Source organism: Erpetoichthys calabaricus, chromosome 5 (genome assembly GCF_900747795.2).
Source record: "Erpetoichthys calabaricus chromosome 5, fErpCal1.3, whole genome shotgun sequence".
Taxonomy (NCBI): Eukaryota; Metazoa; Chordata; class Cladistia; order Polypteriformes; family Polypteridae; genus Erpetoichthys; species Erpetoichthys calabaricus.
This window is the reverse complement of record NC_041398.2, coordinates 81,031,732-81,053,801: the sequence shown is the minus strand read 5'-3', so window position 1 is coordinate 81,053,801 and position 22,070 is coordinate 81,031,732. Positions and strand designations below refer to the sequence as shown.

At 40.7% G+C, this 22,070-nt stretch overlaps 1 protein-coding gene across 1 annotated transcript; it reads right to left on the bottom strand.

The window, feature by feature from the left end:
- Positions 1 to 276: 276 nt before the first annotated feature.
- On the bottom strand, positions 277 to 17,800 carry rab33ba (RAB33B, member RAS oncogene family a). Its single transcript, XM_028801699.2, has 2 exons — positions 17,382 to 17,800; positions 277 to 3,712 (listed from the first exon to the last, which is right to left on the bottom strand). The coding sequence occupies exons 1-2, from the start codon at positions 17,610 to 17,612 to the stop codon at positions 3,266 to 3,268; spliced, it is 678 nt and encodes a 225-aa protein (XP_028657532.1). The 5' UTR covers positions 17,613 to 17,800; the 3' UTR covers positions 277 to 3,265.
- Positions 17,801 to 22,070: the final 4,270 nt, after the last annotated feature.

The following is a 22,070-nucleotide window of genomic DNA, read 5'->3' as shown; positions in this document are numbered from 1 at the left end:
TTTTGCCTTTATTCCGTTGACGTTTATCCACATGTTGCCGCTGTGTAGTGTTGATCACTACTGGGTCCTGTTCAATCAAAATCTCCATAGTGGTGGATGAGAAACGTGTGTAATCTCTCTTGTTCATGTACAGTACAAACCACATGGGATACTATATTAAAAAGATGCCATTTTTGGGTGGAGTATTCCTTTAAGCCATTGTGCTTGTTTTTGGTAAGCAACACTGGTGTATAATTTAGACGCCTGAATTAGAGAAAAAAAAACACTCGAGGAACATTAAATAATTCAAAATTTATTGCACAATAAAAAGAGCACAGTTATCTGTAAACATTAAAGTTGAAATTACACGTAAAACAGTAATTGCATTGTTCTTGGTTCACAAGCGGTTCACTCTTTATTATTCTGTGAGTCAGTATTACGGAAGAAACAGAAGTTGTTTTCCTGCACTTTATTATTTGGTCAGTCTGATACGCTACACACTGCTGATCGCTGTCTTCTCTCGGAGTACCCTGATCATTCCATTTGTGTCAGATGTATGCAAATTAGTAACGCATTTAAAAGGCCTCACTTTCAAAGATTAAAAAAACCAACGATTTTTCCTCCTAAACGTAATCCACAAGTGTAAGTTAATGCCAACCCTACACCATATTGCACTGTCCAACGCAGCGCCACTGAGTGCGTCACAAGAACTCAGGATCCGTAAGTCTGGCCATGACACCCATTAAGTCCACCCCACGGTGCTTGTGGTTTACTATCTTGATCAGTTCTCCTAATCGGCACCAAAGATGAAATTTACCAGCACGACACAACTGGGGAGAAAGAAACTAAACAGCAGCTGAAGAAAAATGACTACCAAACAGTATGAGATACATTACCTGAAGTTAAAAACGATCTTACTCAGCACAAAATGTAAAGACGCAACATGGAATTGCTGATTTTTCCTAACCATTATTGTTCGAGATTTCAACTGCTGTCCGTGAACACTCACAATCCCCACTCACCACTTTACTGAAGACATCTGTGACTGGATGGCCATTCAGATCTCCAGCAATGCCTTAGGGCAGCAGCCAGAAGGAAGCAACCACCTGAAGCTGGAAACACACCAGCCGAGTGCAGCACAGCTCGGAAAATGTGAAGATATAGACATCTTCAAGCAATGCGTACCGAATCTAACTTGTGTCCCGGTGGTACGCAGTCTGCCACACGGCCAGTTACTGTATAATCTCTTCATACGGGAAGGTGGCACTAGCCTTCGATTTATTTTCTTTCTTCGCGGACACGGACATCTATAATTTTGCTTACTCTAGTATTGTTCATCCTGTTAGGATACCCCCTAAAGTGCTTGCTTACAATGAGCTCTCTCCATTTGTTCAGATTAACAGAATTTAGCAGCATGTGGTTTTGTTCCATAACATTTCTAACTTATTTTAGATGTGTAGGTGAGGACTGACATATCACTTTAATAAAAACACAGGTGTAGCCCATTTAAGGGAGATGTCGAATGGCTACTGTGCTACGCACATCTGTCCAAAAAGAAATACATGCAAGCATCGTCCAGGGTGCTGTGGACCTCGGCATCGCTGTGAAAGCCGCATGGCCAGCAAAACAACTGAGAAATCACAAAGTAAAGACAAGTGAAAGGTCAGGGGGTCCAAGGGGTTAGGAGCCAAAACATGTGGTTTGTTTTCTGCATGATTGTAACTACGAAATTCTGAGCAACCCTAATTTTTTTAATCTCTTCTCAGATTAAGAGGCCCAGTGGCTCCTTTAAGGATACGTAATTTGTCGGCACAATGACTGATCACATCAAACTCTCCATCTGGTTGAGAATGTGGGCCAGCATGAATCCCACCTTGCAAATCCCATCATTCTGTGCTTTAGGCGATCGGATGCACACTGAAGACAAGTGATTGAAAGGGAGAAGCACTGCATGATGGGAAATGCCAAGTTTTTAAAACATTGGCTGGATTTTATTTGAACTGGAGCTCTGAGTAGGTGGGTGGCTTAATGTATTGGCGGCTCAGGGAACCGATTCTCAAAAAATAAAAAACTGAAATTATAAAATGCTACAAGCAGCAGGAGCTTAAAGGTGTCCATGTGAAGATGAGAAGTACGCCGAAGTTTCCCACTTGATACTGGACCTTGAAGCCAGTGTAAGTAAAGAAGAATGTTTCTGTACTGGTTGCACCAACTCATTAATTTAAATTTATAAGGAGATAACTGTTAACACTTCATTGGTGCATTAATTATTGACATTAGTTAATTTCATTGGTTAAATGTGAGCCAAAGAAAGATAGAATACGAAAAACGTTAGAAAAAAATTAAAATAAACAGATGCCTGATTTAAAAAAAATTATTTTTTTCAACTATTGGGTTGGTTGACTGTGGAAATATGTGAATGACAGATTCTTCAAATGATACCACGACCATCTTGATTTTCGTTTTTTGTTATATTTTCATGTAAGCTTTAGAGCTTCACCTCAAGTCTGTAATTTATAGAAACCACTTTTTATCTTCACACCGAGACGCAGCTTGTTCCATATCCAAGCATTACTGAGGCCTAACCGCTCCTTCACAGCTTTAGAAATGTCTTCCCCCAGGCCCAGCTGGGAGACCTACGACTGATCACGTCACTTCTGACTAACATCCTCAAAGCTTTCAGAACACAACAGAGGAAACACATTTAACACAGAGGTTCTGGAAATCTGCATAAAGAGATCATCTGGACAATCCAATCTACTTGAAATATGGTGGTGAAAAAATAAAAGGACTACAAAAAAATAAATAAGTCAGGTATAAAATAATTCCCTTTTCTAAAGGTGGACACTTGGTTTAAATGACACACGAGTGGCATCTCCACTACAGGATGAATGTAAATGTGCTTCAGAAGCTGAAAATGACATGTGTGACAGCAATTTCTTCATAGATTGGCTTTTATCCTACCCCAAAATATAAATCTACCACAATGAAGAGACTGTTGGAACAAATCGCCGTATGGTACATCTTCATTGCTACGTGGTGTACTTCTAGTGGTACTTACAGCGCTGCGTAAGGCTATACAGTACAAAGACAAAGCAGTAACCATTGAGGGGGAAGGAAATGCCTCACGTGCCCGTCATTAACTTGTGGTTTTTATCTGATAACTCTTTGGGTGTCTCGTTTTCTCTTAAACCACAATATCTCTCGAAGCTTACAAGGCGCTCACCAGGAAGTGGACCCTCAAGATGAGCTGACAACTGTTATAGATGTGCCCCCTCGGTCATCTTCAACACCAACAGACTCCAGCTGGCTTCTGCTCTGGCTTCAGCTGCACTGTGCTGTCTCCGCCCGACAGCTGGCTTAACATTAGTGGCTTCTGACTTTTCAGCTTATGAGCCAGAGTCATAAAGATGGCTTCCACGTGGTCATTGTCGTTGGGGTTTTTGGCTGAGGTTTCAAACACTGGCATGCCATGTACATCGGCAAACTTCTGTGCTACATCAGTCCCGACTTTTACACAATCACGCATGTCACACTTGTTGCCCACGATAATACGGGGCACTTCGTTGCCTAGGGAATGCTGACGGCATTCCTCAATCCACGTGGGAAGACTCTGAAAGCTGGAGAGACTGGTGACATCATACACAAAGACGACCGCATGAACATTTCGGTAGTAGTGCTGAACCATGCTCTTCCGAAAGCGTTCCTGTCCAGCAGTGTCCCACAGCTGAATCTGTAAAATAAAGAACAGTACAGTCCATAATCATTTATTCTGCTCAACAGCACAAACTTCTTAAATACTGTAGATCTGTAAGTACCATTGGAGTTGTGTCCTCATGATGCACGCAGTTTTTTGTTATGATGACGGCTGTATTGCTAATGTAACAATGTCTACACCAAAACAAGGAAAAGCAGTGACAGTCAATGATTAGAAAGATTACATGCTAAAGAAAACCAAAGAACAACAAAGAAAACAAACATTTGGGACAGACCTCTGAATCTACGCTTGAAATAGAGATTATCCTTTTTGGTGTTTCTATAGATGAATACTTTCCTAACATCACTGATAGCATTTTGATTTGTTACTTTTCAGCAGGGACACGGTGCTCCAGTGGGTAAGCACCCTGGACTTGAATCCCATTATCTGTGCGGAGTTTGGACATACTGCCAGCGTCTCTGAAGGTACTCGGGCTTCCCTTCCACATTCACAAGGATGAATGGCGATTCTGAATTGTGTGCGTGTATGTGAGGGTCCGGTGATTGGCGGGCGTCCTGTCCTGAGCTGTTTCCTGTTCCTACAACCCTAAGCGGAGTTAAACGGAATTTAAGAATGTTATGACCATTGACACTTGGATTCTCCCGGAAGAGCTAGAAAAAGTGACCGGGGAGAGGGAAGTCTGGGTATCTCTGCTCAAGCTGCTGCCCCCGCGACCCGACCTCGGATAAGCGGAAGAGGATGGATGGATGACAATTGATTTACATCTGCATGAAGAAAAAAAAATGGTCAAGATCATTAATATTCAGCCATCCCAGCTTGTTCACTTCACAACCCAGTATAAATAAAAGACCATTGGTTAAGAAGTTTCTGATGAAAAATAAAACTTATTAGTAAATCTTATGAGAAATAGAAAAATAAAGCCATAGGTATTCAACATAGCTGTGCCAATGACTAAATTAGTACTGTAAATGGAAAAAACATTGCTGTTATCCTCATTTACAGGTTACTCAATAAATTCAACATTATAAACAATAAAGAAACAGACCGCTTATTCATTTAGATAATCTGTCAACTATCATGAATAAAGAACATAAGCAATAGTTCTTTTCATTTGTTCAACTTAAAATATTACATTTACTGTAGGCATATTCATTGAGGTGATAAAGTTATCTGACAATAATGAAGAATAATGCAAAAATCAAAATATTTATAAAAAGTGGAATATACCTAACATGCTAAGAAAAGTCACATGGCACGTAAATCAAATTGTTAAAGTATAATTCATTTTAAACAGTTTTCAAATGTAGCGTCTTGTAATCTTCAGAGCTGTCCTGTAACAAGAATCAGTGCTACCCGCTTCTCCTTCTCATCCACTGGCCAAGAGTCTTCACTTTAAAAGCACAACTCAGAGTGAAGGGGTTTCATTTTTGTGGACTACTTTAAATTTACTGAGTGATTTGCTTAACAATATGTTTGCAGAAAATACATGCGTTTTGCATGTTGTAAACATACGACTTGATGGTTTGAGGTCTACATTACATGCCAAGAGCAGCACAAGTTTTTTCCATGGACATTTTTGACCTTGTTTGCTGTTGTCCAATGCTGAATATTATTGAGTTCTATTCTATCAGAAAACAATGTTATTTCCATCCTTCATGAAAACATGAGATTAGTGGTTTAAGTAACATATTTTAAAATATATATCATTTGGGCGGAGAATTCCTTTAAGGTGACTTAGCCTGTATGAGGAGTTCAAATTTTGATGTCCTATTTGCTGGATTTTCTGTATCCTTCTCTCAACTTCACCTCTAGTGGCTCAAATCCGTGGTCAAATGTGAGAAGGAGTGGTTTGAGATAATGAAATTACCATGTGGTGGCCTAACACGTTGCCATCACTGGCACTAAATGACCCTGAAAGATGGCCTAAGCAGTCACCAATACTCTAATCAGACTCTGAAAACCATCTAGTAATTTAAAACTCGGATCTCAAAATAACGAATGATTGTGTCTCCAATCGCATAGGTCATGAGACGCTGTTAATACAGTAACGTGCTGATCTCATTTTCCATTTCCAGACAATGCTGAATATTTGATAACACCGCCTGATAATGATCACACAAATCTGAACACCATTAATCTTGGCCCATTTCACAGCAGAAAAAAAGAGCAAGGCCCTTGCTGATTCAGACTGCTATGCAGGTTTCTGTTTTAAGATTAGATTTTGAAATTCCATCTTTAGATGTGCTTTGAAACCACATTTGCTGAGCACAATGATTTCTATTTACAATACTAATCAAAAATCAACATATCAGACCTGAATACTGTAATATTTTCAGAGCTGACTTAGTTTCCTACATAATGTGTAAAGCAAATAATTTGCTTTCTCTAAAAAGGATAACCTGCCAAATGTATTATACTGTACAGCTTTCCAGTAAAACTTAATGTCTCCAATGAAACAAATGTCCTCAGGTAGTCAATTATTATAATGCATTAGACCCTCCCCAATCTGTAAATAAAGCAGGTTCAGAAAACCTGTGGATGAATGAAAGAATAAATAAAAGTAACTGGAATACTTTAAGTTGTCTACATAGAAACCTTCAAGTTACAAATGTTCAAAGATGCGAACGTGCAAGCCTGATAAATTAAAAAATATTTAAATATGTGAAAAATTTAAAATTGTACTGTAACTTCAAACTTTGCGGCAGCACATAAGTTACTTTGAGGGTCTGGCACTACGTGCAGCGCAAAACCTATGCTATTACATTCCCAGTAACGTGCGTGCATCGTAACACGCTTTATTTTTTTCAAGTCCAAGATACCCGGAATTCAGTGTGTGCAACAAGAACACAGGGACACATATAACTCATTACGGGTAAGTTTTTCTTCACTCAGAGAAGCACATTAACATGCCATACAAAACCAAGTAGTGACATGGAAGGCAGGGGCAATAGGGACCATCGGTCGGATCACGTGAACAGCTTCTTCTCATTGACTTGTCCTATTCGACTTTAATGTATGATCTTCAGATTTGAGCATCCCATCAGGAGTACCGCGGGCTTAGCAAGGGCTTGTATTTTGATACACTGAAACTGGAGTTAAGGCCGGAAGTACAGTGATCCCTCGCTATATCGCGCTTCGCCTTTCGCGGCTTCACTCTATCGCGGATTTTATATGTAAGCATATTTAAATATATATCGCGGATTTTTTGCTGGTTCGCGGATTTCTGAAGAAAATGGTTCTTTTAATTTCTGGTACATGCTTCCTCAGTTGGTTTGCCCAGTTGATTTCATACAAGGGACGCTATTGGCAGATGGCTGAGAAGCTACCCAGCTTACTTTTGTTTCTCTCTCTCTCTCTTGCGCTGACTTTCTCTGATCCTGACGTAGGGGGTGTGAGCAGGGGGGCTGTTCGCACACCTAGACGATATGGACGCTCGTCTAAAAATGCTGAAAGATTATCTTCACGTTGCTACCTTCTGTGTGCAGCTGCTTCGTGAAGCGACATGCTGCACGGTGCTTCGCATACTTAAAAGCAAACAGCCCTATTGATTTGTTTGGTTTTCTCTCACTTTCTGACATTCAGTGCTCCTGACGCACACTCCTTTGAAGAGGAAGATATGTTTGCATTCTTTTAATTGTGAGACAGAACTGTGATCTCTGTCTTGTCATGGAGCACAGTTTAAACTTTTGAAAAAGAGACAAATGTTTGTTTGCAGTGTTTGAATAACGTTCCTGTCTCTCTACAACCTCCTGTGTTTCTGCGCAAATCTGTGACCCAAGCATGACAATATAAAAATAACCATATAAACATATGGTTTCTACCTCACGGATTTTCTTATTTCGCGGGTGGCTCTGGAACGCAACCCCCGCGATGGAGGAGGGATTACTGTACTATTTTTGTGATGTTTTTTTTCGTCCTCACTTCAAAACCTATCATGAATCTTCACCATGAACACTTACCAGATTTAAGTATTAGGTGAAGTGGATTTGAAGACAATCACATAGGTTTGTTCGCTAGCGGTAAGTGAGTCTGCTGTACCAAGATCAGCTGATGGAAAACAATTGGAATAAAAAATAACTTTCTGTTATTAAAGTGACGAGATTGCAAATACAAGCGGCTGAAATGAGTTTCCTCCGCAGGGTGTCTGGGCTCTCCCTTAAAGATAGGGTGAGAAGCTCAATCATCCGGGAGGGGCTCAGAGTAGAGCCACTGCTCCTCCGCATCGAGAGGAGTCAGATGAGGTGGCTCGGGCATCTGATCAGGATGCCTCCTGGACGCCTCCCTGGTGAGGTGTTCCGGGCACGTCCAACCGGGAGGAGGCCCCGGGGAAGACCCAGGACACGCTGGAGGGACTATGTCTCCCGGCTGGCCTGAGAACGCCTTGGGATTCCCCGGAAGAGCTAGAAGAAGTGGCCGGGGAGAGGGAAGTCTGGGCATCTCTGCTCAAGCTGCTGCCCCCCGCGACCCGACCTCGGATAAGCGGAAGAGGATGGATGGATGGATGAATAACTTTCTGTTGTTTATTGTTAAATTACACAAGAAATCTGCAACAAGATACAAATAAATTTTAAAAGCATTTTCTTATATATATTTAGCTGTACATTTACATGTTTTCTACAGGTATGGAGGGTTGGGGGTTGCATTGTGTTCATTGGGCGCCCAGGCTAACTTTGCTGGACTTACAAAGTAGACTTGCGAATGTTTTCTACGGAACAGAACCCATTCGTATGTAGGGGACTTACTGTACCGACCATTTGTAGCAACTGCAAGATACGGGAATGCGATTCCTACACTTCACAACCTGAAAGGGAAGTGGACGATATTTGAAGGATAAAATAGCATTACCATATTCGGTCCTCTGCCCCTCTTGTCCCCTATGCACACCCTTAAATAACTGGCAAAAAAATCACACGCAAAACAAAGTGGGACTGATAAATATATTGAAATTTGCCGTTTACATTTACCTGCCCGGTACCCCGAGTGCTCATTAGTGAACCCCCTTCCCCAGCGGCCAAATCCTAACCCCCGGTTCGACGCAGACTATAAACAAAAGTTAATAAAAAAAACTGTTCTCTGAGAATGCAAAAAGAAAGATTTAACATAGTCCAAATATAAGAAAAAAACCCTGCAGTTCAGTTCCTTCCCGTATGGCAGGAGGAAACACAACAGTCCTTCTGGAGAAACGGCTTCTCCGCGGACTATCATGCAACTCATGGATTCGGCTCACCAGACGGGAGCACCCGGAGAACACCAGTATTTGGCCTCTTCTCGGGGATTCATCACCTGATTATTTCTTCGGGGTGGCCAAACACAATAGCAGACATCCCTGGGTGAAGTAAGATCCTGAATGATTCTTAGAGCGTAGATAGTCGCCACCTTGCCTTCAGCCTTTTCCTTCCTTTTTTCTCTCCCATTCCTTGATCCGCCATTCCCCTTAAAAAGAAAAAGTTTCCCGCCGAAACATCCCTTTCCCCTCTTGGTTGTTATGGAAAAATGACGCTGGCAACAGGCAGCTGGAATATTTACCGGGCGGGATCCTCCCAGCACTGGGACGTCATCAAAAGTGCCTGAAGGGCTATTTACAGACACCCTCCCAGCCAAAATTATAAAGTGACGGACAGTCCAGCAGGCCAACCCGACTGTCAAGTTATGTAGCCTTGCTACACATTTACATAAAGTCATTAATAGTGAGTACCGTATACACTCACGTATAAGTCGGGTCTAGAAGCCCGAAAAATCAATCATAAAATCAGACCCTGACTTATACGCCCGTTCAAAAATGTGACACTTAATATTTTTGTTTTTTACATCTTCTTGCCTCCTCCAAACTTGCATCAGTTTCTCAGACACATCAAATTTTGTTGCAGCAGCACAGTTAACAATTTCTTTTGCTACTTAACAACTTTTAATTTAAAACCAGTTTCATATTTTCTTCTGATTGAACACTCCATCGTATATACAGGATGGTGTTAGGATAAAGGTGTATAGGGTGTGAGATACAAAAAACACAAATCAGTGCAAACGTTGCTTCAGAATAATTTGGGTATCACTGTGTGGTCACGTAGGCACAATACATAGGAAAAAAAGGCAGACTCTCAAGTGGGCGCTAGCATATCATAATCTCTTGGACCAATTGTGTGAGTTTTCTGCATTTGACTTATATGAACGACATTATAAAATACCAGAAATTATATGGTAAATCAAGTCCCGACTTATCTGCGAGTATATACAGTACTTCATTAGAAATAGCCTTACCATATAATAAAGTGTCTTGAAATGAAGTTACTGGCTTACCTATCACGCATGGCATTTCACTTGCTGAACACAGTTAACAGATAGTATGTGTGTTATCTGATCTAAAACATTAAAGGCTTTCTGTTCACTGTATTGCCCTTTAAGATAAATACTGACATTTATTACAAGGCACTTTAAACCCAGTAACACCTTTCAAACCAGTACCTTTATAATTCATATAGATTGTGTGTAATTTAAAACCCATCTTTCACATCAGTGTAGAAGAATTTTAGCTCACTCTTTCTTGGGAGCCAAAGTCAGGGCAGGAAAAATCCCCCGTCCTGGACAGGGCAGATACCAATTTTGTTAGAACTGATAAGAATCGTGTTGCAAGTGGTCTCCAGGAGAAAATCAATATTTGTCTCAAAACACAATATTAGACAACAAAATATATTTCTGGATACATTTTCATGCAGTTCAAACTGTGGGAGGCTCTTCTGCCTTCCCCTATGAGCATCATGCGTCATTACCCACTGCTCATAAAAATACAAAGAACCTGCATAATTCAAAATATGTGACAAATGAAATATGAATCAGTTCCCTATCCTAGTGAATCAATGACTAGTTGTTCCCATTTCCAGTTGCCATGATGATCGGTCTTGCACATCAACAAGTGCTGGACATGCCTACTCTTCAGCTCAGGACAGGGTAATTAGAAACAGTTATAAGCAAGACAACTAGCTAATGCTGCTCTTCCTCTAGTACCGAGGATCAGATTGAGACCAACAGCCTGGTTGAGGGTGTTCTTCATTACAATTAAGAACACCATATGAAGCATTACATGCGCAATGAGAACATTATTTATTTGTGTATACTTTCATAGTAGATTTTATCTCCCCCTGTGTTGTTTATCCCAATCAGAATGCCATTTTCTGACCATTTCCTTGCAAGTAGAAGGTATTGTGAGCATGTGCTTGTGCATGCTGATATGTCCAGTACACAATACTTACGTTTACATACAAAATGAGTACTGCACAAAAAGAAACTCAAATCCAAAACAAAAGAAAGTGTTCCCAAAATGGAAAGTAATGAAATAATACTCGGGTTGCAGGCCCATTACCTCCACTGCACCACAGGCTTTTAATACGTCGCATCAATGACATCAGTACGCCATGCATTACCAGACCAGCACTGGTTCCACATGTAGAACAGGACAGAGCCATGCCAGATAATTTAACACTTCCTCCGTGAACTTTTGAATAACAGACACAATGAAAACAAAAGAGAAAACACTTTCTATATAGGCTAGTTAGTAAATAAAACAAAATCTTAAATTGAGACCTCTGTGCTGTTGATACTTACTACTGTAAAAATTATACTATATAAAGGTCAAAGATGTATGAGTCGTTGCATTGTTAACATCAGCAGCTACAGAAGCAATTCCTTATTGTGAATTTTACAAAAGCCCTCAGTTCATCCATCCATCCATCCATTGTCTCCCGCTTATCCGAGGTCGGGTCGCGGGGGGCAGCAGCTTGAGCAGAGATGCCCAGACTTCCCTCTCCCCGCCACTTCTTCTAGCTCTTCCGGGAGAATCCCAAGGCGTTCCCAGGCCAGTTGAGGAGACATAGTCCCTCCAGCGTGTCCTGGGTCTTCCCCGGGGCCTCCTCCCGGTTAGACGTGCCCGGAACACCTCACCAGGGAGGCGTCCAGGAGGCATCCTGATCAGATGCCCGAGCAACCTCATCTGACTCCTCTCAATGCGGAGGAGCAGCGGCTCTACTCTGAGCCCCTCCCGGATGACCTGAGCTTCTCACCCTATCTTTAAGTTCATGTCTGTCTAAAATCATGCCAGATTTCACTACTTATTACTAAATTTGACAGAAGAAAATATAACATCCACAAAACAGCTACACATTTCTACCACAAAGGAATTAGTGTACTGTGAAGGACTGGCACCACATTCCGGGCCTGCATCCTGCAGTATAACTGACACCGCCAATTCAGCCTCCCCCTATGTGGGCTTGAGATACAACATTAATTAGAATGTAACTATTGAAACAGAATTTTATTAACCATTGCATAATCAAAAAATGATAAAATGTCACTAAGATGTAAATCTTCCTAAAACTCATTAATTTATTTTATTCAAACATTGCAATAAAGAAAAAAAATATCAAAAACTGTCTAATTTAATGCAGCAATTTCTTATAATGACACAATTTACTTGTAAGGAGGACATTAGTTAATAATAATAATAATAATAATAAAAATAATAATTCTTTACATTTATATAGCGCTTTTCTCACTACTCAAAGCGTAGAATGAAAAAGAGACCATTCTTCAGCTGATTTTGTTTCAGCCGGGACAGATCCGCTTCATTTCCATGGGCTCGAGTTCATTTAACTAACCGTTTCATCTCCGGCCGAATTTAATCTGAGCCTTCATACAGTATAGCATTTTCTGATAAATATAAGACAAACACGTTAGCTTAAAACCACAGACAGTAGAGGTAACACCAGCTTTTAAATGCTGATAAGTAGAGGATAATCCAGATCTCTTAACATCCAGTATTTAGAAGTGTGAAAAGCTTACCAGACTTAATTTAACCAATCCTGCTCAATGTAGAGTCTAAGAAGTGACAGAAAGAAACAACTCAACGAACAAAGGCTAAAACACAAGAATATAAAGAGTGACAACCTCAAAACTTCCAAAATGTATTAAAAGGTGAACAATCAAGAGAGTCAGAGGGATGGAGAAAAAGGAAAATATAACATTCAACATATTAAGGATACACACATTAGACTAACTTTCTAGAAAAAAATTAACCTAATGTAAAAACTCAATGAACAGCCATTCAACCTTGTGGTGCCCTTTCTCTCCTGATTTCCAGAACCAAAATGCTGTTATTCAATTTACAACATTTCATTTACTCCAGTTCCTCCCTCCAAGCAGAGGATGTAGCCTTGCTGCCTAAACAACAGACATGAAACTGCATGCCATGATCACTGAATGTCTGTCTCTGACTAAAGGCCATGTCACATTATGTGGCTTTCACAGTGATTTTCAGTCATAGCAATCATTTACACAGCGAGTCAGAAGGCAGTTGGCAGCACGCTGCTCATCCGGAAGTACAATTCGTGTTTCTCCATGAGAAGGTCACTTAACCGACCTGTGCTCTAACCATAAAATGAAACGTAGCTTGAATGAAATTGCATTCACAATACAAACATGCTCCAAAAAATAAAGGACTCTTGCTGTTTTGTATGTTGTGTTACAACCTTTTAACTCTTTTTAACGACTGTGGACAGTCAACTTTTTATAACTTAATGTTTTGAGTTTACTGATCCTGCTCATTATCCTTTGCTCAAAGATCACAATAACACCTCTAACGCTTTAAACAGATCATATGTGCTCCTAACTGATTCATGACCAAATTAATATCCACATTACTAACCGAGAATGGTAAACCGGATGGACGCAGGGACATCCGGCCATGGGCCGTAGCCGCAAAAAGACGTACTGCGCAGGCGCCCCAAGAAATGAGGCGCCGCGAGAGGCGGCCGCGACCACAGAAAAAAGGAGTGAGCACAGAAAAAAGGAGTCAAACGCAGGCGACGCACACAGCACCGCACGAAACTAGCACACAAAAAAAAAGAAGCCGCTCGCGCCCCACAAATCCCACACCCATCTCCAAGCACACCACACCCCTACAAGCAACGGACGGGACACACACAAAGAGGACGATTCAACAAGCCCCTGGCACACAAAAAAAAACAAAACCGCAACCCCCCGCCCCCCCCCCCCCCCCAAAGCAACGGACAGGACACACACAAAGAGGATAATTCAACAACACACAAAAAGAAAGAAGACGCTCGCGCCACACCAATCCCACCACCCCCCTCCAAGCAACATCCACCCCCCCTCCTCAGACGCCGGCAAAGCACACAGCGCCGCACGAATCCCATTGCACACGAAACGGGACGCACACAAACAAGCTCCTAGCACACCAAAAAAAAGAAGCCGTGACCGCCACACAAAGACCATTAGACACGAAACGGGACAGACTACGGACATGGCACACGAAACGTTCACAAAGACGACGATTCAGACCCACAAACACACTAACATCAACATACGTCATCTCAACACGTTCACACTATGCAGCATAGGTGGATCTCATTACAATGAGGCACTATTAACCGTTCAACTGCAGAAAAGGCTCCATATTAACAGTGAGTGCGATCCTCCTTATTACTTATCCATATTTCTCACGCTGAAGAACAAACAAGTCATGAATACACGATCACAGGTACAAAACGATACGGCTCGGATAACGGGACCAAACACACGAACCCGCATGAAAAAACAAAATACACGGCGGCACATACAACGCGCTTCTGAACCTCCGGAAGAAAAAAATGTCTCGGCTCCAAAAACGCAAAGCTCAACTAACACATTAACAGAAACCAGCACATATGGACAGACACAATGAACGTAGACGCATACAGCGCGCGTCTCAAAGTGCTGCATCGAAACAGGCACGGATTCAAAACGAAACACCTCCCGTCTCAGACATACGTAAACGGCAGCGAAGGGACAAAATAAATAAACGCAGACGTCTACACCGCGCATCTGGAATGCCGAAAAACAAGCAGGCAAGGCTCCAAAAAGAGAAAGCTCAACTGACCGACATACAAAAACGAGCAAGGCTCAATACAAACAATGCACGCCGTAAACTACAACGGGCTTCTCACACAGCACAGGCAAATCGATTACAGCTCCAAAACAACACGTCCCAAATACTACACATACAACAACGCGCCTCTCAAACGGCACAAGCAAAAGATACACGTCACGGACATCAACGAAAGACACCTGCTAAACACTTGCGCCAGTTAGCTGACAACACGTTCAATAATGAGTCCACTATTCAGGAAAATTCATTGGGATTAATGAATGTCATTTGCAATCATTGTCATTCACTTAACTTCCCTGAAGAAACAAATGGCAATACAAGTAATGAATTTACACGTTGTTGTCAAAAGGGTCAAATTAGACTGCCTCCTTTACATTCATATCCTGAATATCTACAGAACCTTCTAACTAGCGATGTACCTGAAAGTGAAAACTTTATGAACTGCATTAGATCCTACAAATCGGTATCCACTATGAACATGAACAGTGGCACTGCACATGACATCCGTCTTGCAAAACTGTTAATTATTGATAAATGTACAATGGCATCCAGTCACTTACTCAACACCATTCATACACTTCTACAAACATTGATGAATAATAATATTCCCTTTGGAGGAAAGGTACTTTTATTAGGAGGAGATTTTAGATTTTAGACAGTGCTTACCTATTGTTCCACATGCCATGCGCTCAGCTATTGTTCAGTGCACCTTAAAATACGCAGACAATTAACATTGCTTTCAAAAGATACACTTAGTACAAAACATGCGATGTCCAGATCCAGATCATAACAATTGGTTATTACAACTGGGAGATGGTACACTCACCAATACAGATAGACTTCACCCAGATATTAGTACAATTCCTCAAGCCTTTATCTGCGACGACTTAGTTACAGAGATATTTGGAACAGCAATCTCATTAGACCAAATGCCCCTTTTAACACAATGCGCTATATTATGTCCAAACAATATTAATGTAGAAAACATAAATAACCAAGTCATTGCATTACTTCCTGGAGAGACAACTCTTTCTAAGCTCTGACAAAGTTGACTCTGATCACGACGATGACCATCTTCATTGACCTTACAAGTTCTGACCTGAAATTACCTTTTACACTTAAAGGTGTGTACAAAGAAATTTTCCAATAACCCTTTACACTGTGCCACACACTTTATTGTTTGCTTTCTATTTACATCATCTACACCTTCACACTATTCTATATTTCATTCATACATCACGCTCTTTGTCATTTCCCAACACCAGGGGTTGGCGAGCGAAGCGAGCAGGGGTCAGAGCCCCCTAGTTTAGTATATAAAACTTAATTACAAGCAAATATTCCAAGTTAACATGCTGTGGTAAAACTATGACTAGGCATATTGTTTAAACATACACTTTACAAGATCTCCTAGCCACTTCCAAGACTAAACTTTAAATGTCTTAAATTTACATGACACCTTTATCTAAGGCAACTTGCAACATTTATGATACATTTCTTTTGATTTTCCAATTGGAGCACAGGCAGGTGAAGTGATCTGCAAATGGTAACACATTGTCAGTAGCAGGATTTGAACCCACAACTTCAAGGTTTGAGGTCCAAAGCCTTGACCACAACACCACACTGCCTGTCTTACAACAAAACAGACACTCGCACGGATTCCAGTGAAAATTACATGCAGACAGATTTACCATGTAAGTGCTTTGCGGCCTACACCTAAAATATTTACTACAGGGTAACCCAAAATAAAGATTGTTTAAAAACTTGGCTTGGCTTATCATTTTATGTTTATATTGGGTATTTTTAATCTAATACTGTTGAGTATGATATAACTGTCTTAAATATTTGTTTATGTCAATGGAGTCTTTCTGATTGCGGACATTCTACAGACAAGAATGACTTAAAACAAGTTACATTGCACTGCATGAATATGACCATAGACACTGATTCTTCCACCATCAACAGACATATTTCTTTGTTGTACAAATTAACTCATGGGTCATTACTCACATTTTTTCCACATGGATGACATATGTATACTGTAAGGCTTAAAACTTAATTCAATTATTCCAAGAGCTTTAGAGTCTTTGTCATCTGATGCACTTTTGAAAATCATATGGACAACTTTTATTAGACATCTAAACATGAAACTGTAAAATCGGTTATAAACTCTAATCTTGAATTAGACCTTTAAACTACAATTATTAAACAAATGCAAGGCCCGATTTACAGATTTCACATACTGTACTTACAAATACAATATTTAAAGTTCGTTTAGAGCTGGGCTTACAAGTGGATGAAACATTTTACGGATTCATTGAAATTAAACCGAATGTAATAGTAAACACACATTAGACCTAATTAACATGTTTCAAGATGAAAATTACTGCAGCACTGTTATGCGCATCCTAAGAAAATCTTAAAGAACAGAAGCGAGATTAGTTCTGGTTTTGAACACGAAGGAAGTTAACATCGCCCTGCAATGGACTGGAGTTAAGGGCCGACACCTGGGACAGGGACGGAGTTGTTCCGCCTGTGCACCAGGAGCCCCTACAACAAACACGTTATTAACACACCCAGTAAGCAGACACTTGTGATGTAGCAACGTTTCGTTTTTCTAAGATTAATTTCCGTCCATCAATACCTTTAGAAATTTACAGAGACCTCGTTTTTACGAAAACGACCACACAGGATTTAAAAAAAAAAAACTTCGCCTTAATTATTTTGTTTCTTCTTCCACTATTATGTATTTACCTTGATTTGCTCCCCGTCAATTTCGACAATTTTCTCTCTGAAGTCTACTCCGATCGTTGCTTCTGTCTTGCTGGGGAACCGTCCCGAACAGAAGCGGAACGTGAGACAAGTCTTGCCCACTCCCGAATCCCCGATCACGATGATTTTAAAGATGCGAGAACGGGGTGGTGGGAGAGAAGACGAGGCGGAGAAGGAGCTGCTCAGCTCCAGGGAAGACTCCATCTCTGCCATCCCGCAGATGTTCTTTCCAAAGGCAGCACGCCGCCAGAACTTGTATTCCTATCACATGAACGTGCTCCCAAACTTAACATTAAACTCCTTAAGAAATTCTGGGAAGCAGCACGACTCAGTCGCCACGTACAACTGACAGCGAATGAATAGGATAAATCTCGCGAGAGCGCAAGGCAACTCCTTAGCGTCGCCACGGACTGCAACCGCGCTGAGGCAGCTGGGTAATACGGTCAGCGAGACAACACCTAGGGATGTGCCGCGCGGTTCGTGGCTGAGGTTGGAGTTGATGCAAGAAGCAGCTTGAGTAGAACTGAAAAGACAGCAATGACACTGGCAAACTCAATTCCACAGACAGTTGTATTTTATAGAAAATACTTCTGCCTGGCAGTTTTACTCAATAAGGTATACTTCTTTTTCAAAGCGGTTTTACATTTTTTAGGAACTACACTAACCATTGTTTTTTATTAAGACTCGCTTGGTTCAAGAGTGCAGGTATAGTTTGTGATAAGTTTCCCCACTGTTTTTGGATTTTTTAAAAGTTTTTGTTGTATTGAATAGAACAAAACACCTTTAATAACAATTCAATTATTATACACTTACGTAAATAATACAGCAGCACAATAATAATGTTTAAATAAATGATAAAACCAAAAAAGAAACACACAGTACATTACCCCTACCCACATACAAAGCTACTATATATGATAAAAAGGCCCAGTGTGATTCCTTAAACGGGAAAGTCAAGCAAGCCATTTAATGATAACATTTAATAAATTCTTGCGAAATACTGAAACATTCTAGAACTGTTCCTCAGAGACGCCAATTTAAGATGATATAAGATGATTCTATAAGATGATTTAAGATGATATAAGATATCACTCTCCCAGTCAGTAATGAGTGGTGCCAGCAGAGAATGCACTAGCATTTTTGCTGTCTTGGTGAAGCCTCGCCACCCCCTTTGCTTTGAGTGGAATCATCACTGCCAGACTTGTACATACAAGTCTACATACTTGCACTGGGGAGAAGGAAACATGGAGGGTTTGGATAGAAAACAGTGAAGGTAAAATTTGAGAATATCGGGATGCTGGAGGGAGGAGGTTGTTTAATTATTTATATCAATGTCTGTTTACAAGATGTTTGGCACGGTGGCACAGTGGTAGTGCTGCTGCCTCGCAGTAAGGAGACCGGGTCCTCCCTGCGTGGAGTTTGCATGTTCTCCCCGTGTCTGCGTGGGTTTCCTCTGAGTGCTCCGGTTTCCTCCCACAGTCCAAAGACATGCAGGTTAGGTGCATTGGCGATCCTAAATTGTCCCTAGTGTGTGCTTGGTGTGTGTGTGTGTGTGTGTGTGTGTGTGAGTGTGTGTGTGCCCTGCGGTGGACTGACTCCCTGCCCGGGGTTTGTTTCCTGCCTTGCGCCTTGTGTTGGCTGGGATTGGCTCCAGCAGACCGCCGTGAATCCTGTAGTTAGGATATAGCGGGATGGATAATGGATGGATGTTTACAAGACTGTCTCAGAAAAATATGCGCTTAAGGGGTGCCATTTCAGAAGACAAATTGAAATTGGGCTGCATTAGCAGGCTTGTTTTTTACTTTATTTGTGCATTTAATAGTTTTCTAAAGGAAATAGATACTGGGTGATTCTAATGGACGGGGCCCTGAGTTATGATGTATTACTGTCATAATAATTAAGCAATCCAAACAAAATAAAGGTTACAGTATTCCTGGATAACTGAAGCGTACCTGAACATTTTTGACTTATTTGTGAATGAACCGGATGACCGTGAAATCAGTGAAGATTATTTCCAGCAAGACAGGGCAAGCTGTCACACGTCGGCTCGTGAATCGTTTTTTGGCAACAGGCTCATTTCAAAGGGACTATGGCCACCTTGTTTCCCAGACTTTCAGAGTCCTGGTGCTTCCTGTTTTGCTATATGGCTGCAAGACATGAACGTTATCCTGTGACTTGAGACGAAGACTGGACTCCTTTGGTACTGTGTCTCTTCTGAGAATCCTTGGGTACTGTTGGTTTGACTTTGTGTTGAATGAGTGGTTGCTCTTGGAGTCCCAAGTGAGGCACATTACCTGCATTGTGAGGGAGTGTCAGTTACGGCACTACAGCCATGTGGCGCGATTCCCCAAGGGTGATCTGGCTTACAGGATCCTCATTGTTGAGGATCTGAGCAGCTGGACCAGACCAAGAAGACATCCACGTAACACCTGGCTGTGGCAGACAGATGGTCATTTCTGGAGGGTGGGTCTGGACCGGGTGTCTGCCTTGGGGGTTGCCAACTAGGATCCCAAGCTGTTTTGTCATGTGGTCAGTGCGACAACATACTGTACCAGTGCATGCTCCCCAACGTGACTTGACCCCTCTTATGACAAGCTGATCCCCACAAAAGCAAAACAAAATCTATAAATCTGCTCTTGAATAAAATAAAGGCTAGAACATTTTGTATAAAGATAGCCTCTGAGAAGCTGAGTACAGTGAATTCTGGGATTTGCGAAGACCATCTGTAATAGGCTTGTGTAGGCCGTCGGACATTAAGCCCAAACACAAAAAATAACATAAAACAATATAACAGCTTAACGGGAGTCAGCCATTTGTACTAAATTCATGTGTACTTAAATCGCTCAGAATCTGTAAAATCTGCTGTTTAGTTCATCTAAATGATAGAGCCAACCTTGAGTGCAGGAAATGCTGTATAGAACATACCAATAGAGTTTATATTTAATAATGTTATCCCATCAGGTATTACACCAAATATTGCTATTAATGAATTAGAGGGGATTTCAGATCCAAGCCAGTCCAAAAAATATGCAAACATTTTAGTTCAAAATGTCTGAGAGTGTGACACTCAAAAAATGACCTAATGAGACAGGTGTCTGTTGGCATTGTTCAAAATTCAGATCTTGTCCTGAATGCGTTTAAGATTTTTTTAAACAAGATGTGTGTTCAGTGTACAATTTTTAGCAAAATTATACATGCTTTTGAATAATAATATGTTTTCTGAATAGCCAAGGTGCCTTCCTCATCTGAAATTCTACTACAAAGATATTTTTTCCCACGGTTCTACAGAGGTGAATTCCATAAAATTTGTTGATAAAAATATAGAAATTCTATCCATATCTTCATCAAATCTAGTCAGTATTGCTTCAGGACTAGAGATTAGTTGGAGATGAAGAACATTAGGCATATTATTTTCCCCCAAATTTCTAACCTAGTGAAAGAAAAATTAATGTGTTGCTATGCTATTTTTATGACACAGAAGTTCAAAAGAAGATTATATGCTGTGGATATACGGATATCTAAATGGCTGGACACTAGTGATTTATATATGTGGAATACTGAACATTGGTTAAACAAGACTGGAATATATGGAGTAGCTGGTAAAAGCATCCTTGGTTCTACAATGGTACCAAATCTTAAATGACTGTTGGACCACTGGGTTCTTGGTAAAGTAACTGGGGCACATAGTTTGGCATACAATGAGGAGTTTGAGCAATAAATTATTTCTATGGCTTAACTGTGGTGGTCTGAGTTTGGGTGAGGCAGTATAGGAATTCTTATATCTTATTATAATGATTACTATTATTAGTAATGTTGTTATTAATTGATGAGGCAGAGTGGCTTTGCTCTGGCTGTCAGTGTGGACTCCCTCGAGACAATATTTAAGAGAAGGACATTTAACGAAGTAGTGGCCATCCTGGAAAATGACATTCACCCTAAACAGAAGAACGCCTTCAGCAATGAATTGCTCCAAATGTGCTACTGCATCCATTGCACTGTCCCCTTACAGCTGGAGTGATGTTGGTTTCTTAGTTTCTGAAGGGTGTTTAGGTTCTGCTTGTGTTCATTGATTTATGTTGCAATGTTTTGTATTTGCCTTCAGGATTCATAAAGTATCTATCTATCATGTACAATGTTTTAACTGATTAGGCTGCCAGTCACTTCTGGAGGGCAGGGGTACCAAATAAAGCAACAACTTTATGTAGACAAATTCAGAATTCATTCTTTTATGTGTAAAAAGCATAAAGAAATTATTCATAGTAATCAGCATACATGGATACATGGCAGCTTTTAGTAGTCAGTAAATGCAGGGACCATAGTTTCAGTTAAAATATCATAGAAAATATTTCACATTTATTCATTTTACTTGTATTTTTCATTACTTTTCTCTAAAGAGTTCCAGTCCTTAATCCAGTTTAATTCAACTGAATCTCACTCATGGAAGGAAAGATCTTCTTCAATGTTGTGGCTCAAAGACACTCAGCGTTCTTGCAGAACAACAATTTTGTCAACACCTCAGTGGAGAAGGCAGGTATAGGTGGCTTTTCAGGATGTTGGGAGCATGCTAACATCATTTGGCACCAGGTGCAGACAGCCAAAAAGGAAAAGAAAGATCTCTATGTGTTTTTTTCTAGATCTTGTCAGTGCCTTTGGGTCAGTTCTGTATGGGAT